This window comes from Propithecus coquereli, unplaced genomic scaffold, assembly GCF_000956105.1.
Source record: "Propithecus coquereli isolate 6110/MARCELLA unplaced genomic scaffold, Pcoq_1.0 Scaffold10, whole genome shotgun sequence".
Classification (NCBI taxonomy): domain Eukaryota; kingdom Metazoa; phylum Chordata; class Mammalia; order Primates; family Indriidae; genus Propithecus; species Propithecus coquereli.
The window spans coordinates 10,752,827-10,778,430 of record NW_012133858.1 but is presented as its reverse complement, the minus strand read 5'-3'; the positions used below and the strand labels follow the sequence as shown (position 1 = coordinate 10,778,430).

The 25,604-nt window shown below is 40.6% G+C and overlaps 1 protein-coding gene across 1 annotated transcript in view; it reads right to left on the bottom strand.

The window, feature by feature from the left end:
- Positions 1 to 25,604, bottom strand: part of ATP13A4 (ATPase type 13A4) — a 161,341-nt gene that overhangs the window by 109,288 nt on the left and 26,449 nt on the right. The window contains exon 2 of the mRNA XM_012639862.1: positions 7,758 to 7,931. Coding sequence (XP_012495316.1) covers positions 7,758 to 7,931 — 174 coding nt within the window. The remainder of the gene's footprint in view (positions 1 to 7,757; positions 7,932 to 25,604) is intronic.

Below are 25,604 nucleotides of genomic sequence, written 5' to 3'. Positions count from 1 at the left end.
TGGTCACTTCAAGTTCAGGCCAATGCTATGACTTCCCTCATATAGGAGTTTACTATACAAAAAATGTACTTCTGAGACTTGCCTTAAAAAATAACTAATTACAAATTTCTAAAGAGATATTAGAAAATCTATTCCCCTCTCTTAGCCAGGCCCATTCATGTTATAGATACCCTGATCTCACATTCCTAATGTTGCTTAGCTGAGAAAAGTTGACATTGGCTAGAATATACGATTTAGTTATAAGAGACATAGAGAAGGTTCTAAGCTTTGGAGATATCTCACACTAATTATCATCTCAGTACTCTACCCTGGAACATGTTGTCCCAAAAAAGGGCAGGCAGGAGGGACAAAGCAGTGAAGTTATATGACAAAGCAAAGGTTATGTCTATGTTTGTATGCAAAAACGGGAAGTCTGGAGCAACTCAGCATACATTTTGGAGAGACTGGGGTTTTTGGCTTGTTTTTATAGTTGTTTTTTGAAGAGAGGAGGAACAGTGGATTAGCTCGTTCATTGTCTGAAACATCTGGGGATACGGTATGCAGTAAAAAGTTGACCAATGCCTATGGAACACCTGCTTGCCAGGCACAGTCTTCATCACAGCACTTTACACATATCACCTCTTTCGTCCTCACAAGGAGGCATGTATGATCATTGGCCCCGCTTAACAGAAGGAAAAATGGAGACAGAGAGGGGTTAATTAACTTACTGTTATGGACTGAATTGTGTCTTCCCAAAAGCCCTAGCCTCCCATCTATTTGGAGATAAGGCCTTTGAGGAGGTAATTAATGTTAAGTGAGGTCATAAGGGTAACACACTAATCTGACAGGACTGACGTTCATACAAGACAAAGAAGAGACACCAGTGGTGCGAGAGCACAGAGGAAAGACCGTGTGAAGACACAGCAAGAAGATTGCTGTCCGCAGGACAGGAAGAGAGGCCTCGCCAGAAACAGACCTTGCTGGCACAGATCTTGGCCGTTTACAGCTGCCAGAACTATGACAATAAATTGATGTTGTTTAAGACACCAGCCTGTGGTATTCTACTATGGCAGCCCTAGCAGACAGATACATTGCCCAAGGTAGGTCAGGAGCAGCGCTGGGAACCAAATCCAGGCACTCAGGGTCTAGAGTTTGTCTTTAACCCACTTCACAATGCTACCTCTGTAGAGTCTGGTCCCTGGTCAGAGAGTAACTAGATCTTTAGTTCCAACTCTAGTTCAACTCTCAATAGAAGTTTTGCTTCTACTTCTTACAGCTATAGGGCCCTGAGCATTTTGTTTAATTTCTCTATGCCTCCATCTGTAAACTGGGGTGATATATACTCTACAGGTAAGAACCAAATAAGATAATATGTATGTAAATGCTTTGCAAACTATTAAATCATAATATAAATGGCCCTGTGTTATAAAGGGTAATGGCCTCAAAGCTGTTTGTCTTGGGAGAGATTTATTAAAGGATATAAAATTACAGCCAGATAGGAGGAATAAGTTCTAGTGTTTTCTATACCACTGTAGGATTGCTATAGTTAACAATAATATATTATTATATAGCTTCAGATAGCTAGAAGGAGGATATTGAACATTCCCAACACAAAGAAATGGTAAATGTTTGATATGATATACATGCTAATTACCCTGATCTGATCACTATACATTATATGTATGGAAACTTCACTATGTACCCCATGAATATGTACAATTATTATTTGTCAATTAAAAATAAAATTAAAAAACAAAACAAATAAACAACAACAAAAAAAACTATTTGTGTTAACATACAGTCATCTCTCAGAGGCCGGATCACAGAATCACAGATTTCTGGCTGGATGTCTAATGAAAAACCAGGCTGAAATGTGGAGTGGGGGAACAGGATTCAGAAGAGGGAATGTGTACTTAAATGAAATGTAATTGTATGTTCTCTTACTTTCTCAACTGTGACATTTCACTTTAGTATTTTTGTAATACAGTGCTGGTAGCAAACATGAGACTATTTATTACATTTTTGTTCCAATTCTACTTTTTCAAACAAATTAGATAAATGTTGAGCCCTGCTGTAGCCATGTGCTGGGTGCTGTGGGGATGACAAGTAAGCCACAATCACTGTCTTCAAAAAGCTTATAATCTAATAAAATGATAAGCTATCATAAGGCGTATAGTATAGTGAGGGACCTCTGGATATAGAAAGTCTGAAAGTTTAGGTTCAAGTTCTTTGCCCATGCAATTCCCTCTCCCTAGACAACTCTCCATGGTGACTGTCTCCTCCAGTCACCATCACCTTTTCACTCTTACCTTTTGGACCTCAAGAGAGGCTTTCCTCACTTTTTTGAACTGGTCAAATCTCTATTATATAATCCTACCATAACCATGAACCTTTCCTCAGTACTAAGTAGCACTTTTAATAATTGGATTTTTACATTTATTTGTGTAGTAATCTGATAAACTCTATGAGGTCAAGAATCTTGGTTTTATTAATCAACATACTTCCCTTCACATCCCACCATCTCTCTCTCTCACACACACACACACGCACACACCTGCCCATGAGCTAGCACTGTTGGCTGGCATAGAACCTGTGTTCATCAAGTTTATGAAGGAAAAAAGGACAGGAGAGAAATCTTAACTTTGATATTTACTAGGTTGTAAAATTGTTTGTTCTCTCTGTATCCTAATCTATAAAATGGAGGTGATAATGCCCATTTTCCAGGGTTATTATGAGAATTAAATAAAATAATTGATGACATACTGTTTTAAAAACCATAAAGTGAACAACATTTTAACACAAGGCAGACTGCAAAAAGCACTACAGTAGTCAGCAAGGAAACATAGAGCTAATGCAGAATGTGTATTAACTCCCTCTAGAATTGGGGCAAAGAATGAATCAACAAAGACTTAACAGAGAAGGTGAGATATGGCTGAGGAATGAGGTTTTAATAAGCAGAGATCAAACACCTACTTTCTATAATACATTTACCTCATAGAAATGTGCCTATGTGTGTGGGGTGTGTGTTGACTCATCACTAGAATGTCACTCTGCAAGGACAAAAATCTCCATCTGTTTTGTTCATAGCTACATTTCCAGTGTCTATAACGAAGTCTGGTATATGGTTGGTGGTGAGTAAATACTAACTGAATGAATAAATAAGTGAATGAATGAATGGAGGAGAGAGGTACTATCAGAACAAACTTTGTGGGTAAAATCATGAACAAAGCAAAATGCCTGGTTCCTGTAGGAATTGGTGCCTGTGTGGGGAGCGCTGGCTGTGAGAGACCAAGGTGCGGCAGCAGAGCAGGAAGGGGAGGAGGTAAAGAAGCCAGGAAGCACAAATGCTGCCCATTGCTGAGAGGATGTGGGCTGCCACTCACACAGGTGGTTCTCAGAGTTTCTAAGTTTTGGAACTAAAGCCCCTAGCCTTGACTTTCCCTCCCTCCCTTCCTTCCTTCCTTCCTTCCTTCCTTCCTTCCTTCCTTCCTTCCTTCCTTCCTTCCATCTTTTTCTTCCTTCTTTCTTTTTCTTTCTTTTTTTTCTGAGTGAGTCTTTCTCTGTCGCCCTGGCTAGAGTGCAGTGGCATCCTCACAGCTCACTGTAACCTCAAACTCCCGGGCTCAAGCGATCCTCCTGTCTCAGCCTCCCAAGTAGCTGGGACTACAGGCGCAGGCCACATAGCCCAGCTAATTATTTTATTTTTAGTAGAAATGGAGTCTCGCTCTTGCTCAGGCTGGTCTTTGAACTCCCCAGCTCAAGTAATCTCCCGCCTCAGTCTCCCAAAGTGCTAGGACTATAGGCATGAGCCACTGCACCCGTCCAGCCTTGACATCTTTTGCTGAAACCAAAGGGAAAATGCTCCCCGTTAAAACATCAAACCGAAGTGCCTTGAGTCAGGCCTCACTACTAATCATCACAAAATGATGGGTCTTTGACAACAGGTCACATACAATGACAATGAAGGAAAAACTGTGTTTCTAATAACCATAAAGATGGAAACTATGAAAATTATCAGGAGCATCTGAATTCAAAACACTAATGAATGTAAATCATGTTATTTGCGTAGAAATGTGGCATTGCTACAGATTTTAATTAAAATTCAAAAGTAGATGAATAATGAATAAAATGTCCCTTCTAAAATTATAAAATAAAAATGTAATTACTCTTATCTTTTGGAAAAATCTCACTGTTAGAGGTACTTAATAAGGGAAGAGGGGTAGAAAATAAACTGTGTACTGAAGACTTTCAGTCAGTACATCGTGGCCTTTTTTTTTTAGTGTTAGGAAATGACTACCCAATCAGTATTTGTGCTAATGATCCGTAATCTTACCAGTGTGAGATTGATGATAAATACCAAGTACTGATTTTTTAATAGCATGAAGAACAGATACACAACACATTTTCAGGTTGGAGTCATCCAGTTCTCCTTAATGGGAAGTCGTTACAGTCCAGCTATTGTAAAATAATTCAAATAAAATCTTCGTAAGGTGTCATTTTAATGCAAATAACCTAGCAGCAGACTTTTAAACTATTAGTGCCCAAAGCTTATTTTTATCTAAGTCTCAGATCGTAAGAATGTTTGAAATAATTGAATTCTTGTCTAATTATGTAAAGACTAATTTAGAACCTCATTTATTTGGAGAGTCTCTGGCATAGCAAATCCATTTAAAGTGACACACAAGAGCAGGTAATTAAAAATTAAAGTTGAAATCAAGACAAAAAAAGCAAGATTGAAGCTGGTTTAGACTGCTTTGATTAGTTGTGGAGGGGAGTGAAATGCGGAGGGGCTTGATAGACTTTCAAAGATGCGAAGATGCTAAGAAAGAGGTGGGATGATAGAATGCAGCTCCCAGAGGCACCAATACAAAAGTATTGAGCCTTTCCAGTACATGTCCAGTTCCAAAGCTAACTGCATGCACCTGGGAGAGATCACCTGGCCGAGTATGAAAGAGAGCTGGGATTCACAGCCACAGAACACCTCCCTCATGTCTGTTATCCTGGAAGGGACTGCCAGGCCTGCTGGGCAATACGGAAAGGGCCCATCGGCCAGATAAGCAGGGCCATTAGACACCGGTGTCCCTCGAGTATAGCAAGTTCTTTGTATAGAAAGCTCTTGGAGTGGCTTGAGCAATCGTGCGCGTGCGCGCACACACACACACACACACACACACACACACACAATCAAAATGGTTTTTGATGATGGATTTTACAATTTGCAGATAGCTTTTACATACATAATCGCACCTCATTCTCACACCAGCCCATGAAAGAACAAGTACTTTACCTGCCCCATTTTATAAGTGGAGAAATCAAGGTCCTGAAAAGTTGGGTAACAAACCTAAGGTGCTAGGACTAGAAGTCAAAACTTTAGACTCCGAATCCCCAAAATGCACCATCTCCCTGTTTGGTGACATTTTTTTTTTCACTCTTAGATTTTTCTTTCTCCCTCTTCATTTTTCTTTTACTTATTTCTCTCTCCATTTCTTCTACTTTCCTCCCTTCCTTTTTCATTTCTTTGCCCATTTCCTCTTATTCCTGTCTGTTGCTTGACTCTGCCAGCAACCTCAGAGAGCACAGTTTGGCTAACCCGACGTTCTCAGATCTGAAGTCCGCTGATGCACTCTGAAAGGCAGAAAGCTTTTCTGTTTGTAAGACTCTGCTTCTACTGCAGCAAAAGCGTTGCCCCTTGTGAACTAGTTGAGGGCAGATGGATGTACCTGCAGGGTAGAGTTAAATTCCTTTCCTGCCGGAAAATAAGAATCTCATTTAAGTTCACATGGAGGGGTTGATCCATGAAAGATCCCAAAGATAGGGTCTTCCATGAATAATTATATCTTTGCTCTGGGTCCCAGAAAGCAACCTTTTCTCTACCTCTGCCCCAGCAAGACACTCAGGCTGTGTATGGGAGGGCTGCTTATACCGTTTTGCCAAATCTGGATTATTATTCTCGAGACTATATAAATATATACTGTCTGAACCATAAATCAAATGTCCATGTCTCTATTTCACTCCCAAAGATCAAGAGAGCTCATAAATGGGAGTGATAACTATTTACAGCAGTTTTTCTCAAAACGTATCCCCCTAAACCAGAAACATTAGCATCACCTGAGAACCTATTAAAAATGCAAATTCTTGGGCCCCAGTCCAGATCTCATGAATTAGACACTCTGGGGTGGGCCCCAGCAATCTGCTTTAGGCCCTTTAGATTATTCTGATGTAGTTGAAGTTTAGGAACCACTGGTCTAAGTATAGTGCAATGGGAACAGCCCTAGACTAGAAGCTAAGACACATAGGACTTAGTCCTGCTTGGGCCCCTCACTCACAAAAGAGCTAGAGGACATTGGGTCACCTCCCCAGGCCCCATTTCATCACCCAGCATATGAAAAAGTATTACTTGGTGGGTTCCAGGCACTTTTCTATCATGCACATTCTGTAAGTTTTCATGAAGAATGATTTGAGACATCAGTAGAGTCCACGCTCCAACCTAACATTATCAATATGACTCATTCTTACTCCACAATAACCTCTTGCTTTCTTAGTCTTGAAGCTTATTCTCCAGGAATCTCTAGTTAAATTATAGTTGGACTTGCGAGGAGGTGCCTCTGCCATCACCGCACGATGGCTCACGTGTCAGCTAAACTGGGACATAGAATGAGTGTGGAACCAGGATCCAGAAACGAGGGGTGGGGCTGGCCCCAAAGGAGCAAGTCAGCAAAGACAAACTTCAGTCAACTCTCAATTTCATTAAAGTTTAGCCCTAGCACTGTGAGATTTCAGATTGAAATACGGACTTTTTTTCTGGTCATTTGTAAGGCTTGTTGCTATTCTCCTGTCTTACTGCATTAAATACAATATTTATCTGGAGAGATTGCTATATACAAAAAGAAGTTAAACTCCCAACAGAGGTTGATTTATCAAGAATTTGGTTGTCATTCTGGATCATTTGGCTCAGTAAAAGTCATCCGGAAGAGAGTCCTCCATTAGACTGTCCTTTCACTCTCCTCAATGGAAATATCCACTTAAGTCTGTCCACCACATATTAAAGGAATCACTACCACATGGAGGAACTGCAGGTGCAGCAATTAACAAGTTAGAAATGGTCACTTCCCTTGTGCAGCTGACAGTCCTGCAGAAATTATGCACATTGTCCAAGTGTTATAAGAGCTATGAAGAATTGGCATGGGAACAAATACAGGGAAACTCACCTAAGACCAACGCCTTGTATTAGCAGAGAGAAGCAACCACACCAGGAACAAGATGGCTGCGTTTTTACCCTTTTATATCTGCAGAATACCACCCACCCCCATCAAAAACTGTGGCTCTCTCAAATCAGCATGGAAAGAAAGCATCATCCTCAGAGAGATGCTCCCCACCTTCTCCCCAACTCTTTCCCTCCCCTCCTCCAGAGTCACTCCAGTGGGGAGAATAGGCATGGATATGTCAGGGATTGGGGGAAACAGTCAGTGTGAATCTTGTAGCCTGTAGCCTGACTTAACTACTTTACACTATCTGTTATTTTTAGCTATTAACGTGGTTATTCCCTGCTCTAATATTCACAAAACTCACGATTTTAAATGAAATACCCCATGAAATAAGTCTTCCTAATCAAATCCCATCATACGCAAATTACCGAATTCTTGGCAGATGAAAGGCTGTGATGGAACTTAAGACTGCAGCCTTCGCCTGCTACCCGCCTTGTGCACATCTCCCCCAGCCATGCTCCATGATGTCCAGGAAAAAGGGGGCACCAGCTACAAAACCAGGTACACACTTACTGTTGTCCTCAGCAACACGACATCTGCTTCTTGCAAGGAACATGGGACACAATTTGCCCATACGTGCCACGCTGGCCTCCAGTAAAACACCAAGGGGAGGATTCCAAATGAGAAGATGGATCCAGCAATACAGAGGGTTTGCCGGCAGCCTTGAGTCCGATAGCCAAATATCTCCTGGGACAGAATAAAAAATGACCCCCAGATATTGGTTAAGCATAATAAACAATAAATGAGAAAATACTGATTTTAATGACGGAACTGAGGGCAGAATGTGAAGGAGTTGAGGAGAGTAGGGAGAGGCCAGGGTGAGGAATGGAGAAAGTGGAGAAGGATTCTTGACAAATAAGTATAAGACATGATCTCAGACCTCAAGGAAGTTGCAGTCTAACTGGGAAAATCATTTCCTATGATTTGAGCACCTAGCTACCTTGTGCCAACCACTACGCTAGGTGTTCAGATATATTGTCTTGTTCAAGTCTCCCAATCATACCTACCCCTGTATTATACCTGAAATAAGGTAATATTATCTTCATTTTATAAATAATGGAACTGAGCTCAGAGTGGCTACATGGAATGACTTGCCCAAGGCCAAACAGCTGGGAAGTTCTGCTGCTAAGATTCAAATCCAGCTCTGAGTCTTGAGTTCGATCCACAGCCCTAGCAGACATGACTACAAGCCACGTGACAGGAATGCTAGCTGATAGCCGTAACCAGACCCTCCCCTTGGCTGGACCCAGCTACCTCATGGGCAGGAGAGACTAGAACTAGGCCTTGAGTTCAGAGTCAGGATTTGGTGAAAGTATTTGAGCACAGAGGATTAACAAGTAAATGCCAACTTGAATTTGGGAGTTTGAGGCAGAGCTATGCCTTCCCACACTCCTCCCTTGTTCAGTTAAAAAGGATTTTATGTCAAGGAGGAAAAGCCATAGAGACTTCAACTCGTGCTATTCAGCACCTGCTCTGTGCCATGAGAGGATATTACTAAATCCTAGAGGATATACAAGGGCTGTCCAGAAAGTATCCAGCCATGTCCTGTGATAGAGACATATGTGTCTGGATACTTTCTGGACAGCCCTTGTAAATTTGAATAAGATAAGAGGCTCACCTCTAATAAATATATGATCTAGACAAACCTCCTCCTTCCAAGAAAAGCCAGAGACAGAATAGAAAAATCACCCGTGAAGTTTATGGCCTCATTTCTGAGCCAGTATAGGGACAGGACTTGGGTCTCAGCTCTGACCGAGGAAGACCACATGGACGTCGTGATCCAGGCTAATTCAAAGGGCTTCCCTCTGCTGGAATTCAGCTCATACCCAGATAGGGAGAGTGGCCTACCCATCTGTCTTAGGAGTGATGTTTTTCAGGGACACTGGAGTGAGATACTGACACAGGCTGATAAGGCACCTGGCTGCAAAGGAACCAGACCTTATCCAGATCCAACCACCTGAAGCTAGAAGAGATCCTGACTTTGTTCTTACACTGGCTTTTTCCTTCATTATAATCTCATTTTAATGGTAAAAATCACACCTAAGGGTGGGGATTTAACATGCTAATGAGACATGTGATGCATGAAGAAGCTTGTAACAGAACTATACAGGTGCAAGAAAAATCCCCACCTCCACATGCTTACACATCACCCCTTCCCCACCCAAGTCTCCTTGAAACTTTCCCCGAATGTCCCTCGGGGAGCGGGCCTGAAGGACGTTTCTGCTTTGTACTACCTCCCTTGCGCTTAGCATAAGCCCCAGTAAAGCCTTGCTTGTGACTCCCATTTGGCCTCCTGTTAATTTCCACTGCATAGAGAGCCCAAGGGCCTGTACTGAAAGCAGTTCCACAACTGTATCCCACAAAGTCTAGGTGTACTTTGCACTGGCTGTAACAGCTAGAATGGAGAGGTAGTAGAGTGTCCTGGTTCAAAGCACTTTTTCTGGATCAAGACATTTTGAGTTTGGAGACTGGCTCTGCCACTTAGGAGGTGTGTGACTTTCAGTAAATTATTTTACCTCTTTATTCCTCAGTTTCTTAGCCACAAAATGGGGGTAGTGATAGTACACACCTGGCAGGGTTGTTATCAGGATTAAATGAGCCAGTACATGATACTGCTCTGTAAGCATCAGCTACTGCTGCTGCTACTACTATTTGACCCATTTCCCCAACGTACACCAGAAATTCTACCTCCTGGTTTATTGGCAGTTAGGTCCAAGAATTCCTAGTATCAATAGTTCTGCTCTTATAATTGCCTCTTAGAATAACAAAGGAGCTGAAACATAAAACTTTAAATCTACCTATTTCTCTGCATAATCTGATAAATATTACATTATCGCAAAATGTTCTGTGATCCTTGGCTGAAAGCTGCTTTCGGTTGTGATTATTAGGTTCCTTCCTATTATTAGCAGGCCATACAGGTGCTGAAGGGCTTTCTTACGTATTGCCTACACTTGGCGTAACTTTGATAAAATGTTCACACTAACTCAGAAATACAAGCTCTTAACTGATTGCGCAAAGCAGAATGTCTATCTTGACATGAATATTCTTCAGCTCCAAGTCAAGCGATTGCTCTCCAGGAGCCGAGCCCGCAAGGGCTCTGTTCCCTCCTCACACCTGCGGCAGTGCTCTGTCAACCCCACACTGAGCAGCACCCGAATCCTAATTTCCCTACTTATCCTGAGTCCACCTGCCATTTTTTCCTGTGTGCTTTTTTACGTTTCTACACTTTGGCATAGATCAACTTCTACCCTCCAACACAGCCATTTTTGTCATCTTTTTAAAATATTATATTTAAAAGTTTCCTTATATTGCCAGTCAGTTGAGCCCCCATGTAAAATGCCTGAGTTACTCTGTTCTGTAGTACAAACCTCTCTGTTACTGTGCATTCGTTTATGGGCTATTCAGTGAGAACTGTCTATAGTTTCCAAAGTGTTTTTGTATTCATTATCAAGATAAAGTAAACAGGAATTATTACCTTCATTTTCCACTTAAGAAAACTAAAGTTTGAAGTTACTATATGTAATAAACAGTTACTGTTAGCAACTAATTATTATTGATAAGAATGCTAGCAGCTAAAATTCACTGGACACTTAAAAGCCCTTCTCTAAGCACTTCACACATATTGAAAAAGATTAGTTTCCCAAGGCACAAAGCTCATAAGTAGCTCAAAACTGGGCCTCCAGTCTAGACCTTGAGAGTGCATGGAAGATAATGTTGGCTGGCCATTTCTACTCTAAGACTCTTCATTCTGTCTTTAATTTCAGTTCAATTAAACAAATGTTTATTAAGTGTCCACCAAATAGCAGACAAGTGCTAGACCCAGAGATAAATGAGACAATGCCTCTACACTCAAAAAGCTCATTAGTTTAGTGAGGAAGAGAGATACCCAAACAGGTAAGATAAAACAAGGCTAGAGCAATAAAAGAGTTAGATAGAGGGATTACCATATAAATTGTCTTCTGAGTGGGGTGCTATTAATAATAACACTGGAATAGCAGAAGTAGACCAGAAGTGTTCCAAGCAAGCCAAGGGAATACCCCCTGGTTATACTACAGTGTTGCTCTGAGAGCTCCCCTACTCTCAGTCTGGGGGATACTACAGTACCACTTGGCGTATCCTGACCCATAATACATTGCTAAATTTTCTAAGATGAAATAATATGGACAAGGAGTTTTTAATTATTGCTTATTGAAGTGAGTTGAATTGTAATGAGTTGAAGTAAATTGCATTGCAGGGACTATTAACAGATATTGGGTTTAAAATTGCAAAAATCAGCATGGTGCTCTTATTATCATCCTGTAGCAATTTACTTCCTACGTGTATGGTGTGCCTTCCACGTCCTTGAATATGCTTGCGGGAACTGTCCCTGCTACTTTGCACTCCACCCACTATTACCTCCCAGAAAAGGGGATCAATTAGCCAAAAAGGAATATTGGAAAAATGTCAAAAGAATATTACACAAATAATTAAACTCACGGCAGGCTATGTACATTATGGAATAGTACACTGTCCCTTTCTTTATCCCTCTCCTACCCACACGTTACTCTCCTCACTCTGTTCCTAGCATCTAGGTCTTTTGCATTCCTAAGGGCTTATGCTTTGGTGTCCAGTCCTTCTCCCCTGCAGCTCTCCTATGCTAGAGGAGCCAAACCGTGCTCCCCAAAGCAATGGTATAAACTACATTGTTTAACAGAACCCTGTCAGAATCTATAGACCCTCTCCCCAGAAAAATACAGAGACACATACACACAAATTTCTCCATAGATATTTAGGGTTGGAGTGGGGAGGTCCAGAGCCTAGATAAGGCCCGGCTCTAGAGAGTTCATGAAGCTGAATCAAGACTGATCTTCCTGAGTTTACCATAACTACCTTACCTTAGGGCCCCACTGACACCAGGTAAGCATTTAATGAATGTAGAGGTGTGAAGACATGGAAATGCAGGTGAAGTGACAACTGGAACAGCGTGGTGGCTGTCTCCAAAGAAACTTCATAGGACTATGTCATCACCTGGAGGCCCACCCAGCCTTCGAGTGCCAGAAACTGCCAGCAGAAGTCTCTTAGGGACGACTCCAGCTAAGTGGATCCAGAGACCGGGGTGAATGAGCGAGTGCGAAGTGTGTGGGTGTCACACTGACCGGCACATGCGGGTTGGTATTAAGAGCGTATTCTCTCCCCAACAGCACCATCCCAGCAGCCGTGTTGTCCTACCAACAGAGCCATAGGCCAGCAGTGTTTAAAATTGGCTCTGGGATCTTCTCTGACCATCTCCGACCCTGACTGGCAATGCCTTTTTTAAACGCATTAATTCATTCCATCAAATTATAGTCAAATCTTGTTGGCCTGGGAGCCATTCTGTCCCTTTAAGAAAATTTTGTGTTTCTCTACAGGCTTCATTAAATATTTGACAGTTTTAAAATATTCCATTTTTAAAAGTTTACCTCCCTGAAGATAATGTCTTTTCCCTTATTTCCAAATTTTGAGTGTGAAGAGAATGCTTCAGTGTAAGTTCCATGCACTGCAACAAATTGTGTTCAATGAAGGCAATTTACCTCGCTGCTGACTCCAACCCCAACACCTACTAAAATGTATGCCTCAGTAGTTTCTTGTTTGCCACTCTTTTTACTGAACGAAGTTTCTCTAAGCTTCTTCTAGTTTAACCTCTAAATTCAGATGAGAAGTTCTCAATGTGAATGACTTAATCCAGAAATCATAAACTGGAGGCTCAAAAAGAATGACCTGCAGACAAGTTTCTTATTTATCATATAAGTATTTCTTAAAACTTTACATTGGTCCCCCAGTTATTTTCACATAAAAAAATATGATTTCTACTTTTTCTTTAAAATAAATTAGAAATTGTGACAATATTGACCCCATATGCTTGCACTGAAAGAGTCAGCTGGAGAGCACAAAAAGACATGTATGAAATAATTCAGGAAATAACCCAAACGCCATCCAGTGACAGAGGATGGTATAGCGTGGTGTGACCACACAATGGGATTTTATGTAGCACTTCACACGAAGGAACCCCAGCAACACACAGCAATGTGGGTGACTCTTACTAACATGATACGACGTGAGAAAGGTCAGTGCAAAGGATCACAACAGCATGATAACCTTTTTACAGAGTTAAAAACAACTAATATTTAAAATATATTTTTAAGATACACTTAGATGAAAGGAAACTATATAGGAAAGAAAGCAAGAAAATGATGAATACACGATGCAGGACAATGGCAGGGGATGACAGGCCACATTCATAAATGTGATTTTTGTCAAGGTCCCAGCTTTTGTTTGTGGTGGTGAGTTCATCACATTATTATAAAGAACCAATTAACTCACTAACTAACTTAATGCAACACAACGTGGATGAATAACATGAGCGTGTCATGAACCAAAGATTATGACAATCTAATTGTGAGTACCTGAAGTCTTAGGAGAAAAAAAGGAAAAAGGAACCAGCTAGCACGAATACCAGATGACCCCTCTAAATGCCGGTGCTCTTCTCTTTCCTGTGGTCCCCGCCGTGCTTTGTTTTTTCCCCACTGAGGCCACATGCTAAGTTTCATTGTTCATCTCATATAGGGATTGCTCATTAGAGCAACAGCCAGTGATTCCCAGCCAGGGGTGATTTTGTCTCCCAAGGGACAGTTGGCAATGTCTGGAGATGTTTTTGATCACTCAGCTGGGAGAGAGTTGCTTCTGGCATCTGGTGGGTAGAGGGGAGGAAGACTGCTAAACATCCTACAGTGCAGAACACAGAGTCCTCCCTCCAGCCCCGAGAACAAGAAGTTATCTGGCCCCAAATTGTGCCAAGGTTGATAAATCCTACTGTAGACGTTTTGGTTTTCCCCCAACTAACCTACACAAATCTCTAGGCCCTAGTGCCTAGAATGGCATTCTTGTTGCCCATGTGGTCTACGCCTGCCTCCCTCTCCAACTTTGTCTTGGGCCACTCTCCCTCCATCTCACTCTGTACCACAAGGCTCTTTCCATTTCCTCAAATTGGCCAAGCCCTCTCCTGCCTCGCAATTTTCCCGTGGCTGTCTACTTCTCATCCTTTAAGTCTCCTTTAAATGTTTGCTTCTTTGAGAAGTCTTAGCCAATCATCCTATATAATTAAGCCCCTAATCTCATATGCCCTTTGTGGTACTTTTGTAGAACTTTCCCAATTTGCAATTTGTAATTTGTGCTTGCTTTTCTCTTTCTTCCTCTCTGCACCCCTTCCCAACAACTAGGCTTGAATTTCTGTCATATTAGGATCCATTCAAGTTTGTTTTCTCCATTTACTCAGCACTGCATATGTTATGTGTATGTAGGGGGCAGTCAATAAATATTTGCTAAATAAATGAATAAATAAACAAGTGACTGTACTAAAGGAAAAAAGAAAGGAAGGGGAAAGGAAAGAAGGTAAAGAGAAAGATAGAAGGAGGGATGAAGGGAGGGAGGAAAGAAAGAAATGGAAATTAATAAATCTTTATTCTCCTTGTTCCTAGCTCAACAAATTTAACTGTATTCTCTTCTTGGACACCAAAAATTAAATCAGCCCACTGAGGGGAAAAAGGGGGAACATAGCAACCTCCAGATACTGCTCTGTGCCTTTGTCATTAAGAAACGTTAACGAGTCTCACCATTTGCATTACATCAAGTTAGTCTCTAAGTCTAGGTTTCTTGAATGAGTGCTAGCATTTTTGCTTTTTCATTGTTGTCTGTCTCCAGGAGTTGAAAAGATGCTAAAGGTAAGGCTGAGTTTTACAAACTCTCTGCCTTCAACAGAAACAAACCAAGGTCCTGTCCTGGAAGGGACAAACTGGTTTGACATCTGCTTCTCAGGTTCCTGCCCTGGACCAAACAGTGTGTTCACAATTACCTTTGTATGAACTATGCTGATTTCCCAGTCTTGTACATTACTTTACAAAAAAAAAAAATTATTAAAAAAAGAAACAATCTCCAACAATGACTTGTGACAGAGAGCTGAGTCCCATTTTCCATCAAGAATGTTTACATCCTTTGAGTGGTGACAGAAGTGGGCCTTGAGGGGATCCTTAGGAGTCAAATGACCTGGCCACTCATCTCTCTCTTGGCAGAGAGTTGGAACGACACTTAACCCAGTTCTATTTCTGACTTTGGAATGTCACCTCTCTGGTCACTGACTCTCAGTTTCTCTTGCCACAGCTTTCTCTAACATGATTGCTAGGGGAAGCAATGGAACGACACCTGGTCCTGGTGTCAGGCTGCAGAACCGAGACAGTGATTATAAAAATGCTTCTGTGCTGCACCTCCAGCATAACGTCTTCACAGTATTTCTGCTTCAGTTCAATTCAAATTGCCTACTATGTCTAAGGCCATGGGTAAGGTATGCCTGCTAGAGATAAATTTCCTGCCCTCTAGGGGCTGACAGGAGAGATGATGAATTTAAAAGTAGCTATGATTCAGGGTGGAAAATATTAACTGCCATATGAAAAGCACAAGGGAAAAAATTAGTTTCAAATAATGGAGAGAGCCTACTGAGATGATTATTAGGAAAAGCTTTCCAGGAGAATTATAACTTGAAATTAACGTAGAGAGAATCGGTTGAATTTCAGTAGTTGGCGAAGGAGGGTAGGAAAAAGGGCACTCCAGGTGGAGGAACTGGCCTTGAGCAAAGGTTCAGAATCTGGAAACATGGAGTATATTTAAAGACAAAATATTAGTTTAATGTACTGTGGGAGGTTAATGTACTGTAGTGTTACAATTAACCCAGTCATGTATGGTTAGATAATGCACCTTTGGGTGGGACCTTGGGATCCTAAGATGTGTATACTATTCCAGCTAATGGTTAGCCAAAACAAAGTTTGCTGACCCCTTAAAAATTACACCTCCATCTTCCCCCTTCACAACCAGCAGGCAGACCCCTCACGGTTGCCCTAAAGTTAGCATTCCTAGGAAAAGTCATGGGCAGAGGCCACTGCCTATGGCCATTTCAGCAGGGCTGCAGTCTGATTACCGAAGTAGGCAGCACAGATGTGCTTGGGGCTTTAGCTTCGTTTGACTAATCAGGGTTTCCTTTTCTCTGGCCAGGATGCTGTCAGCCTGGGTTATGCAAACTCTTTCTTGTCACATAGATTGGCTGGCATGAAAGCACTTCATCCTACTTGTCAGTGGTAAGCAGGAAGTTAACACCCTGCCCTGTGGATAATTGTCCACCCAAGTGTGGGCTGAAGCTCATGAAAACTCACATTCTGTATGAATAATATCCTCCTATTATGTTCCAGTCACCCTAAATGTGTATTTTTGCATACGCTGGTTTAATTCTCACAATTCTGGAAGGAGGTTAGTATCAGCTATGGATCAGAATAAGGAAGATAAGGTTCAAGGAGGTGGAAGAATGTACCCAGTATCACCCAGCTGGTAGGTAACAGAACCAGGTCCGTCTTAATTAAAACTATTTCCACCCAACAAGGCTGTCTCTCATGAAGATAATCCCTCCTCCTCAGCTCTCTGACATTCTCATCTGACAGGTGTCACAAGGAACAGTGCTTGAAAACCTGCTGTTTGTTCACATTTGAGCTAATGGATGTGCTGCCCAGACATGTTCTTAGGTTCCCCTTAAACTGGTTTTCACAAGCTTCAAACTGCAGAGTGAGTAGAAATAAGCAAGAGGGACTCCACCCAACAGCCAGACAGTGGTTTCTAGAGGCAATATCCTAATCTCTTGTTCTGGTAATCTTGAGCAAGAGGCATTTTCTAGGTTCTCGTGTGATGCTGAAATTAAAATTCTCTTGCGGGTAATGTCTTTGGTATAATAAGAAATAACTATTTTGTCTTTGTCTCCATTCCCTGGCACAGAGCAATTAAAACCCTTGGATTTTCCAGAATGATAGGGTGTGTTTTGTTACATATAGTGAGCCCTTTTCAATGAGGTGACACTTGATGGGCTCCTACAGAGCTTCAAGATGGGGATAGTGGACTCACCATGTCTTTAGAGGGCTGGAACTTGCAGCCCCACCCACCTGACCTCTGAGGAGGGGAGGGGGGCTGAAGACTGATTTCAATTACCAGTGGCCAAATGACTTAATCAATTGTGCCTATGTAATGGAGCCTCTGCAAAAACCCCTAAATGGCAGTGTTCAGAGAGCTTCAAAATTGACAAACACAACCATGTGCCAGGAGGGGAGCACACTCTACCTCCATGGAGGCAGAAGCTCCTGTGCTAGGAACACTTCCAGATTTTACCCTATGTAACTCTTCACCTGGCTGTTCAGGTATATCCTTTATAATAAGCCAGTAATAGTAAGTGGTTTGAATGTGGTTTGTCCCTGCCAAAATTCATGTTCAAATTTGATCCCCAAAGTGGCAATGTTGGTTGGTGGGGCCTAGTGGAAGGTGTTTGGGTGATGGAGGCAGATCCCTCATGAATAGATTAACCCACCCCCTTTCCATGGGGGTGAGTTTCTCACTCTCGTTGGTTTCTATAAGAGTGGGTTGTTAGAGTCTGGCTTTCCATGGCTTCTCTCTCTGGCTTCCTCTCTTGCCATGTGATCTCTTTTTCACATTCCCACTCCCCTTCTGCTTTCCACCATGACTCAAAGCAGCATGAGGCCCTCATCAGATGCAGCTGCTCAATCTTGGACTTTCCAGCCACCAGAATCATGAGCCAAATAAACCTCTTTTCTTCATACCCAGCCTCAGGCATTCTGTTATAGCAACATGAAACAGGCTAAGACAATAAGTGTTTTCCAAAGTTTTGTGAGCCATTCTAGTAAATCATCAAACCTGAAAGGGTGAGGGGTATGGGAACCCCTCAACTTTGTAGCCAAGTCGGACAGAAGCATGGGTAACCTGGGGACCCAATATTTGTGACTAGCATTGAAAGTGGGGACAGTCTTGTGGAACTGAGCCTTTAAACCTGTGCAGTCTGACACTAACTCTAGGAAGTTAATGTCATAATTGACTTGTATTGTAGAACATCCATATTGTGTCCAGGGAGTTGGAGAATTGGTTGGTATCAGGAAGAAAAAGACTCCACACATTTGATGTCAGAAGTATCGTGAATAAAAATGGTTCAACATCTGAGAGGTATAAGACAGTGAGAGCACAGATAGGTCAGTATCTGGGACCACCACCCTGTCTAGGCAGCCTACCCACTGCATGGTATAAAGAAAGACGCAAGACAGGTGCAGGAGAAAAGGCAGCACATTTGAAGACAAAGCTCTTGTGGTCAAGACTTGGTTCTGCCACTTATTAATTTTATCATCTGGATATCTCACAAAACTGTTATAAGAATAAAATGGGACAACAGTTGTAGAAGTGTTATTTAAATATAAGCTGTTACTATTATGAGGGAATTTAGACTTAAGGCTGAATGATAAACACTCAGTGACAGCCAGACATGTCTGGCCCCTCCATGGCAGTCAGAGCTCAGCTTCTCTCACCACATGGTCTAAAGTAAGTACACAGTCACTCCCTAGCACATCATCCTATTTTCAATCTCTATGAGCCCTTATCTCTGATTTTTTTTCTTACTTGTTTATGATTTTACAACCTGTTACTAGAACATAAGCTTCACAAGAGCAAAAGAGCTTCAGTCTGTCTTGTTGGTTGCTGAATCCCTGGCACATAGTAGAACAGTTTCTAACACATAGTAGGCCCACAAATATTTTTTGAGTGAATGAATGGATCAGATTACATTTTGGGGATTCCAATTTAAGGACGTAGATTACAATATTACTAGACTGGTAAACAGAGAGGCCAAAAATGGCAATCTTAGACTGTAGCACCTGATGAATGTTTAGCAAACATCCAGTCAAATTTAATTTTTCAGAGAAGAAAGCTGAGATAGTAAGAGAATCCTCAAATGAAGACACATAGAGAGAAAGCATAGGAAAGGCAATGATTTCCTTCCAAAGTCATGCTTTCACTCTTAGATCAATGAAGAATTTATCTTGACAATAAATTTTACTCCCCGGTATTATTATTTCTCTTCACACCCAGATATCATTATTTGTCACTTACTATAAAATTTTAGAAAATGAGAAACCTATTATGAACTCTGAAAGAGGAAAGAATCAGAGATGACCTAACCATTCATTCCCTCTACAACATCTGTAAAAAATGCTTTCTTGAGGCTGGGCGCGGTGGCTCATGCCTGTAATCCCAGCACTCTGGGAGGCTGAGGCGGGTGGATCGCTCAAGGTCAGGAGTTCAAGACCAGCCTGAACAAGAGCTAGACCCCATCTCTACTAAAAATAGAAAGAAATTATCTGGACAACTAAAAATATATATATATAGAAAAAATTAGCTGGGCATGGTGGACTACAGGACTACATGCCTGTAGTCCCAGCTACTCGGGAGGCTGAGCCAGGAGGATCGCTTGAGCCCAGGAGTTTGAGGTTGCTGTGAGCTAGGCTGACACCACAGCACTCTAGCCCGGGCAACAGAGTAAGACTCTGTCTCAAAAAAAAAAAAAAAAAAAATGCTTTCTTGGCTCTCACACCTCCAATAAAGCAAACTCTACTTCCTGGGGGAGAATGTTCTATTTTCAGACAACCCTACTAATAGTAACACTATGTGCCAGACACTGGGCTAAAGTCCAGAAGGTGGAACTCGCAGATGTCTCCCCATCACCCACACAAATGCACACAAATACTTCCCTTTCAAGCTAAACAACTCTACTTCTATCTATTTTACATATTCGCTGTACATCGAAAGTTGGTACCTAAACAGGGCCTGTGTAGATGAAATCACTTTGAAAATCACTACATTACCAAGCTTTCCTGTTGACATGGCCTGAAATTTTTTCCTTACAAAGGAGGTTTATAAAAGAAGCAAGCATGATGTAAAACAGTGGTTCCCACTCTTTTTAGTATGAAGAACCTTTTCTTAACATTGCTGGTAAGAGGCAAATGATTAAAACCACTTTTGAAAGCAGTTTGGTATTATAGTAAATTTGGCGATATGCATAATGCTCGGCCCAGCAATTCCACTCTTCTCTATGGAATCATGTACACATGTGTACCAGAATACACAAACAAGAAAAATTCAAAGCTGGCAACAATCCAAAAAATTCATCAACAATGACACAGGTTTTTTAAAGTGTAGTCTTATATTGGTATATTCTACCACAGTGAAAATGAATAAACCCAATTTTATGCCAAATGTGGATATAGCTCAGAATATAATCAGCAGAAAAAGAAAACACAAATGAATACAACCAGTGTGATTTCAATCATATAAACTTCAAAAATATTGTTATGGAACATATACATTGTTAGAAAAAAATTTTTTTAAAAACAAGGAAATGGTAATTACGAAAGTCACATGAGAGTTTATCTCAGGGTTGGGAAAGAACAACGAAGATGGGCTGTAGTTAGGGAGGGCTCCAGGAGAACCTCTGAAATGCTAGCAGTGTTCTATATTCTAACTTAGACAATGACTGTATGGGTTTTGATTTATTACTAAATTGATTGCGTGTGTTTTTTGAACATTAACACGACATTTGAAAAAATGTCACATGCTCTCAAATGATTGAGATTTATTTTTGTTTATGGAGAACATATCAATGTTTTTTGGTCATATGAGTATTTGGACCCATAGCAATAACTCTAAGACTTATCAAGAGTTGTGGCCTACAGGTTTGTCACCACTGCTGTACAATTTAAAAAAAAAAGGCATTCACTTGGAGACAGGGAATCCTGGGTTTTAGTCTGAACTCTGGTCCTATTAAATAATCCCTTTCCTCTGTCTGGACCTGTTTCTGCATCTGTAACAGGAAAAGTTGAATTATATGATCCCTTGAGTCTCTCTACATTTTGATACCTGTAGTTCTTGTAGCAATAGGAACCTTCTGAATACTGCCTAGGTGACAGCTTGCAACCCTCTCACAGGTGCACATCTAAGGTCATAAATTTCTTCCATGGGGATGCCTGCCTCTGCTTCAAAGGCACCCCATGGCTCTCACTCAAGCTTCAGCATTCCTTTAAGGAAAAATAAAAGATGGTTTCTGTTGCACCATTTCTGCAAATTGGAGCTATCATGTTGTGCAGACCACCTGCTTGAGAGCTATCAGAAAAGGGAAAAGGAGCATGCCACATGCAGGAAGCCCCATGCTTGGCCACAGGACTGGGAGCCAGCATGCCATTCCCCAGCCACTGTGCCATATCAATCAACTGAGCGTCAGAATTGCACAGTGTGCCAACACTATTTGATTCATTTCCATGACTATATTTGGATTTAAGCACAGCCTTAGGGAGGTTTCTTGAAATTCTTAAGATGGCATCATCAAGCCATGATGCATGATTCTTGGTTTGACGGATAGAAAACAGATCCCCTGATATGCTGGAGAATTTCAAACAAATATACAGAAGTGGAAAATGGTGAAATTATGATAAGTAAAAGGGATATGAGTGATCTGATAATAATGGAAAATTGTTTGAGAGAATGATAGGGCATAAGAGAGACCAGAATTTCTACTTTTTTCAAATATCCTGGGATGCCATGTCTAGTTAGTACAGGGTAATTCAGGACATTAAATACTGGGCCATATAATTATAACATTATCTCAGGGTTTTTTTAAATGCTTTTATTATTACAGAAGCAATACATGCACATTTTAAAGACCAGAAAATAAAAATATAAATAAAAACCTTACATTACTACAACCCAGAGATCACCACAATTAACAACTTATTGCACATATATTTTTTCTTTTACCAAAATGGAACCATGTGGTAAATGTTATTTCACAATCTGCTTTTTTATTCAATGGCCTCCATTCCTTCAGGGTTATGAGTTTTTATCTCATCTAAACCCAAACCATATTCAAATGTCACCAATGGACCCACTAATGCCCACTACAACTGGCTTTCCAAACTGATTAGGCATTATTCTGTTTCTTAACCTAAATGGTGGTTAATGAGTGCTCACCTTATAATTATCCATTAAGCTGTACATTAATATTTTGTGCACCTTTATACAGGTAGACCATATAATATTAATATATACACACTATATATAGTATATAAGAACATGTTTCATAACAAAAGAAAGGGGGAAGATACCAGACACTCTTGTATGATTATTATTATATTTTCGCTGGCTCTTTTAATCTCGTTTTTTCCCTGTTGCATGATAATGACTTATTGTAGAGCCAGTCGTTCTGCAAGAGTTCATATGCTAATAGCTACACCCCACTGATTTCAGATGCTACACAAAAACAACAGACAAGTGACCTAATCTCCAGCTGCTTTCATTTTCATATTTTTTATTTGTTTGTTTAGGAATAATTACATTTATCCCACAGAGGAATGGCAAAAAGTAACCAACGTTTTTGTTTATAAGGAACTTAATTTTGTTTTGTTATTTTGTATTCTAATAAAAGTTTAAGTGTAATTTTATGTCAATTTAAACTTGGCTCTAAACCAAACAAAAGAAGAGACTTCCTTAGCACAGTGTTATGAAATCTTTTTCATATAATGGCACCCATAGAAAAATGATAATATTTGTACAGTGTAGATTAGGTAAATGGATAAGTCTGTTTGAAGATGGAGGGGATCCATATTTCAAAATTCCTGTAAGCACCCCAGGGCCACCCATGGCACAGCAATTGGGTAGTCCTGCCTTATCCTGCATTTGTAGTAACAAAATACCGTTCCCTTTTCTCATTTCTCTCAGTCTAATCAAAGTCAAATTGGGCAGAGTTACATCTAAAATGAATCCATCCTATAACTACTCACCATTCCTACAGATGTTGCTTTCTCAAAGCCTCAAAGCCTTTACTCAGGTGCGTTTTGTGAAGTTTATTTTTCTTTTTGCTTTTGTTTTTGTTTTCCAGTGCCTGTCCCAACCTCATTGCTCCCTCTCCCAGGGGAAAAAAAATATCCTAGCAATCTGTAAAAGTACTCTTCAAATGAAACTTTCTTTATGATACCTTCTCGATCAGAATTAATTGCAAGTTCAAAACCAAACTCATCACCTACTCCCTCCTCTCTATCTAAATCACTGCCACCACCATTATACACCTAGTTGTATGATTCAGAAATCTAGAAATTCCCTTTAATATTCTCCTCATCATTCTCCAACATCTAATGAGTCCAAGGTCCATTGATTGTCTTCTAGATATTTCTCAAATTGATTTCTTTTGCTTCAACCCTGATATTGTTGCCTTATTAGTTCAATCTGTACTCTCACTGGAATCCCTGCAAGAACTACTTACCGCATCCAGTTCCACCTCTGTCTGAGGTTGTCCACACTGTGCAGAGGGACCTTCCTAAAACAGACATCTGATTTCAATCGCCTACTATAGTGACCAACTGTCCTGGTTTGTGCAGGTCTGAGGGGTTCCTCAGGATGTTGGGCTTTCAGTGCTAATGCCCAGGAAGTCCAGGCAAACCAGGATGGTTAGCCACATACTTGAAAGCCTTAAATTCCTTTAGAATGGCATATAAAGTTCTCCCTAATATTCCCTACACTGTCTTTTGAGCCCCAACTCTTTGTTCTCCTCATCCCATTCTACACACTCTCGTTTATACCCTGGACACCAGCTTTGCCAAGCTATACTCAGTTCTCTGAATGGAATGTGCTTTGTTCCTTTACATCTCAATACCTTTGTACATTGTGTCTCCTTGACTGAGAATGTCCTTCACCTTATCTGGGCTTGCTGGTAAACTTCTATTCATCCCTCAAGATTCTTTTCAATTGGCACTTTTTCACTGAAGTCATCCAGGAGTCGGCTGTAGTTTCCTCTAGGTTCTCACGGCACCTTGCATATATTGGTATCAAAGCACTAGCCCACTGACCTCTAACCTCTACCAAATATTGAGACATTAGGACTTTTCTTTGTATACATAACATGTAGCACAGAGAATTGCACATAACAAGTGCTCAATAAATGAAGGAAGAAAAAAGGAAACAAGGAAATAAAATATGTTGACAGAATTTACCTAGATCATTTTGCCTTCTGTGTAAAATTTGTATGCGAGTTAGCTGAATAAAATATATGCTTTTCCCATTAGAGTCCTAACTCCTTGAGGCAGGAACAGAGTTTTACATACTTTGTTTTGTCTCTACAGCATCCAGGCTGCAGGGACTCATTACATTTGTTCAATCAATATGGTTTGGCTATTGTCCAAGACTGAGAAAAGATGGATGACATGAAGGTCTTTGCTGGGGCATATGTCAAGAGGGATTGCATGGATGTACAAATGTGGTCCAAAGGTATTAATTGAGTGCTACCCCTTACTGAGTGTGACTTCCATGTATTTCCCTTTACAGAAGTCACTGTTTCTCTTGGGGAGAAACATCCCTATTGCTAAATAAAAAGACAAGAGTATAGAGAGTTGCAATCTCCCGCCTAAACTAGGTTCTGGAAACTGTTGAAACAGCTCTACCCACAACTAGGTAATGAGTTCTCTGCTCATTATGAGAAAATGATTCCTCACTCAATGATCATATAGCCCTTATTTCTAATCTATAAGTAGATATCTATACCAATGCGCCTAAAGGTGAGGCTACCAACCACATGTATCAGAATCACATGAGCACTTGTTAAAAGGCATATTTGTGGGCCATCACCCCCAATTTTTGAGGAAGGGCCAGAGGACCCGGGCATTTCCAGCTTAGTATCTCAGCTAATACCTATTACAATGGCATTTGGAAACTTCTGATCAATACAGCAAAGGAGAATCCCATTTGGACAGATAATGTTTCTTCTGTCAAATGGTTATTGTAACAATTACATAATATGTTTTCTATAAAATGCATACATGATGCCTGACTCAAGACACCTGCTCAGTATTTATTAGCCAATACTGTTCCTATACTTTGAGTCCCCTGGCAAGAAGTACATGTCTTTTATATCTTTGCATTCACCGTGGCATTTGAGCATCCAATATGCAAACTTATATATGATAGGTCCCCCAAAAATTGAATTACACAAAATTTTGAATGATTTTGAATAAGGCTACAGGGAAAACTAAAAAAAAGATGCCATTTGTACCTATCACATGTTGGTACCTATCACATCTTTGGCAAATGCTGAAAGCTGACCAGAGGGCAGTTATAAGGACATTCTTGTACAAAACTGATAGAACCCTTCATAAAGTGGAGTACATTTTCTGGAAAGCAGTTCAGTAAATTTATCAAGAGCCATAAAAGTATTCATAATTTTTGATGCAGTAATGTAATTATTATTTATAGGAATCTATCCTAAGAAAATAATCTGAAATGAAAAGGTATAATTCTATGGATATTTCTATACACAAGAGTAAGACATACACCTGCACTAGAAAGAACTCAACTGCCTGACACTAGGGGAATGGTTAAGTAAATTATGACACCTCCTCACAATAGAATATTACCCAATCATCAAATTAATGTTTATAATAA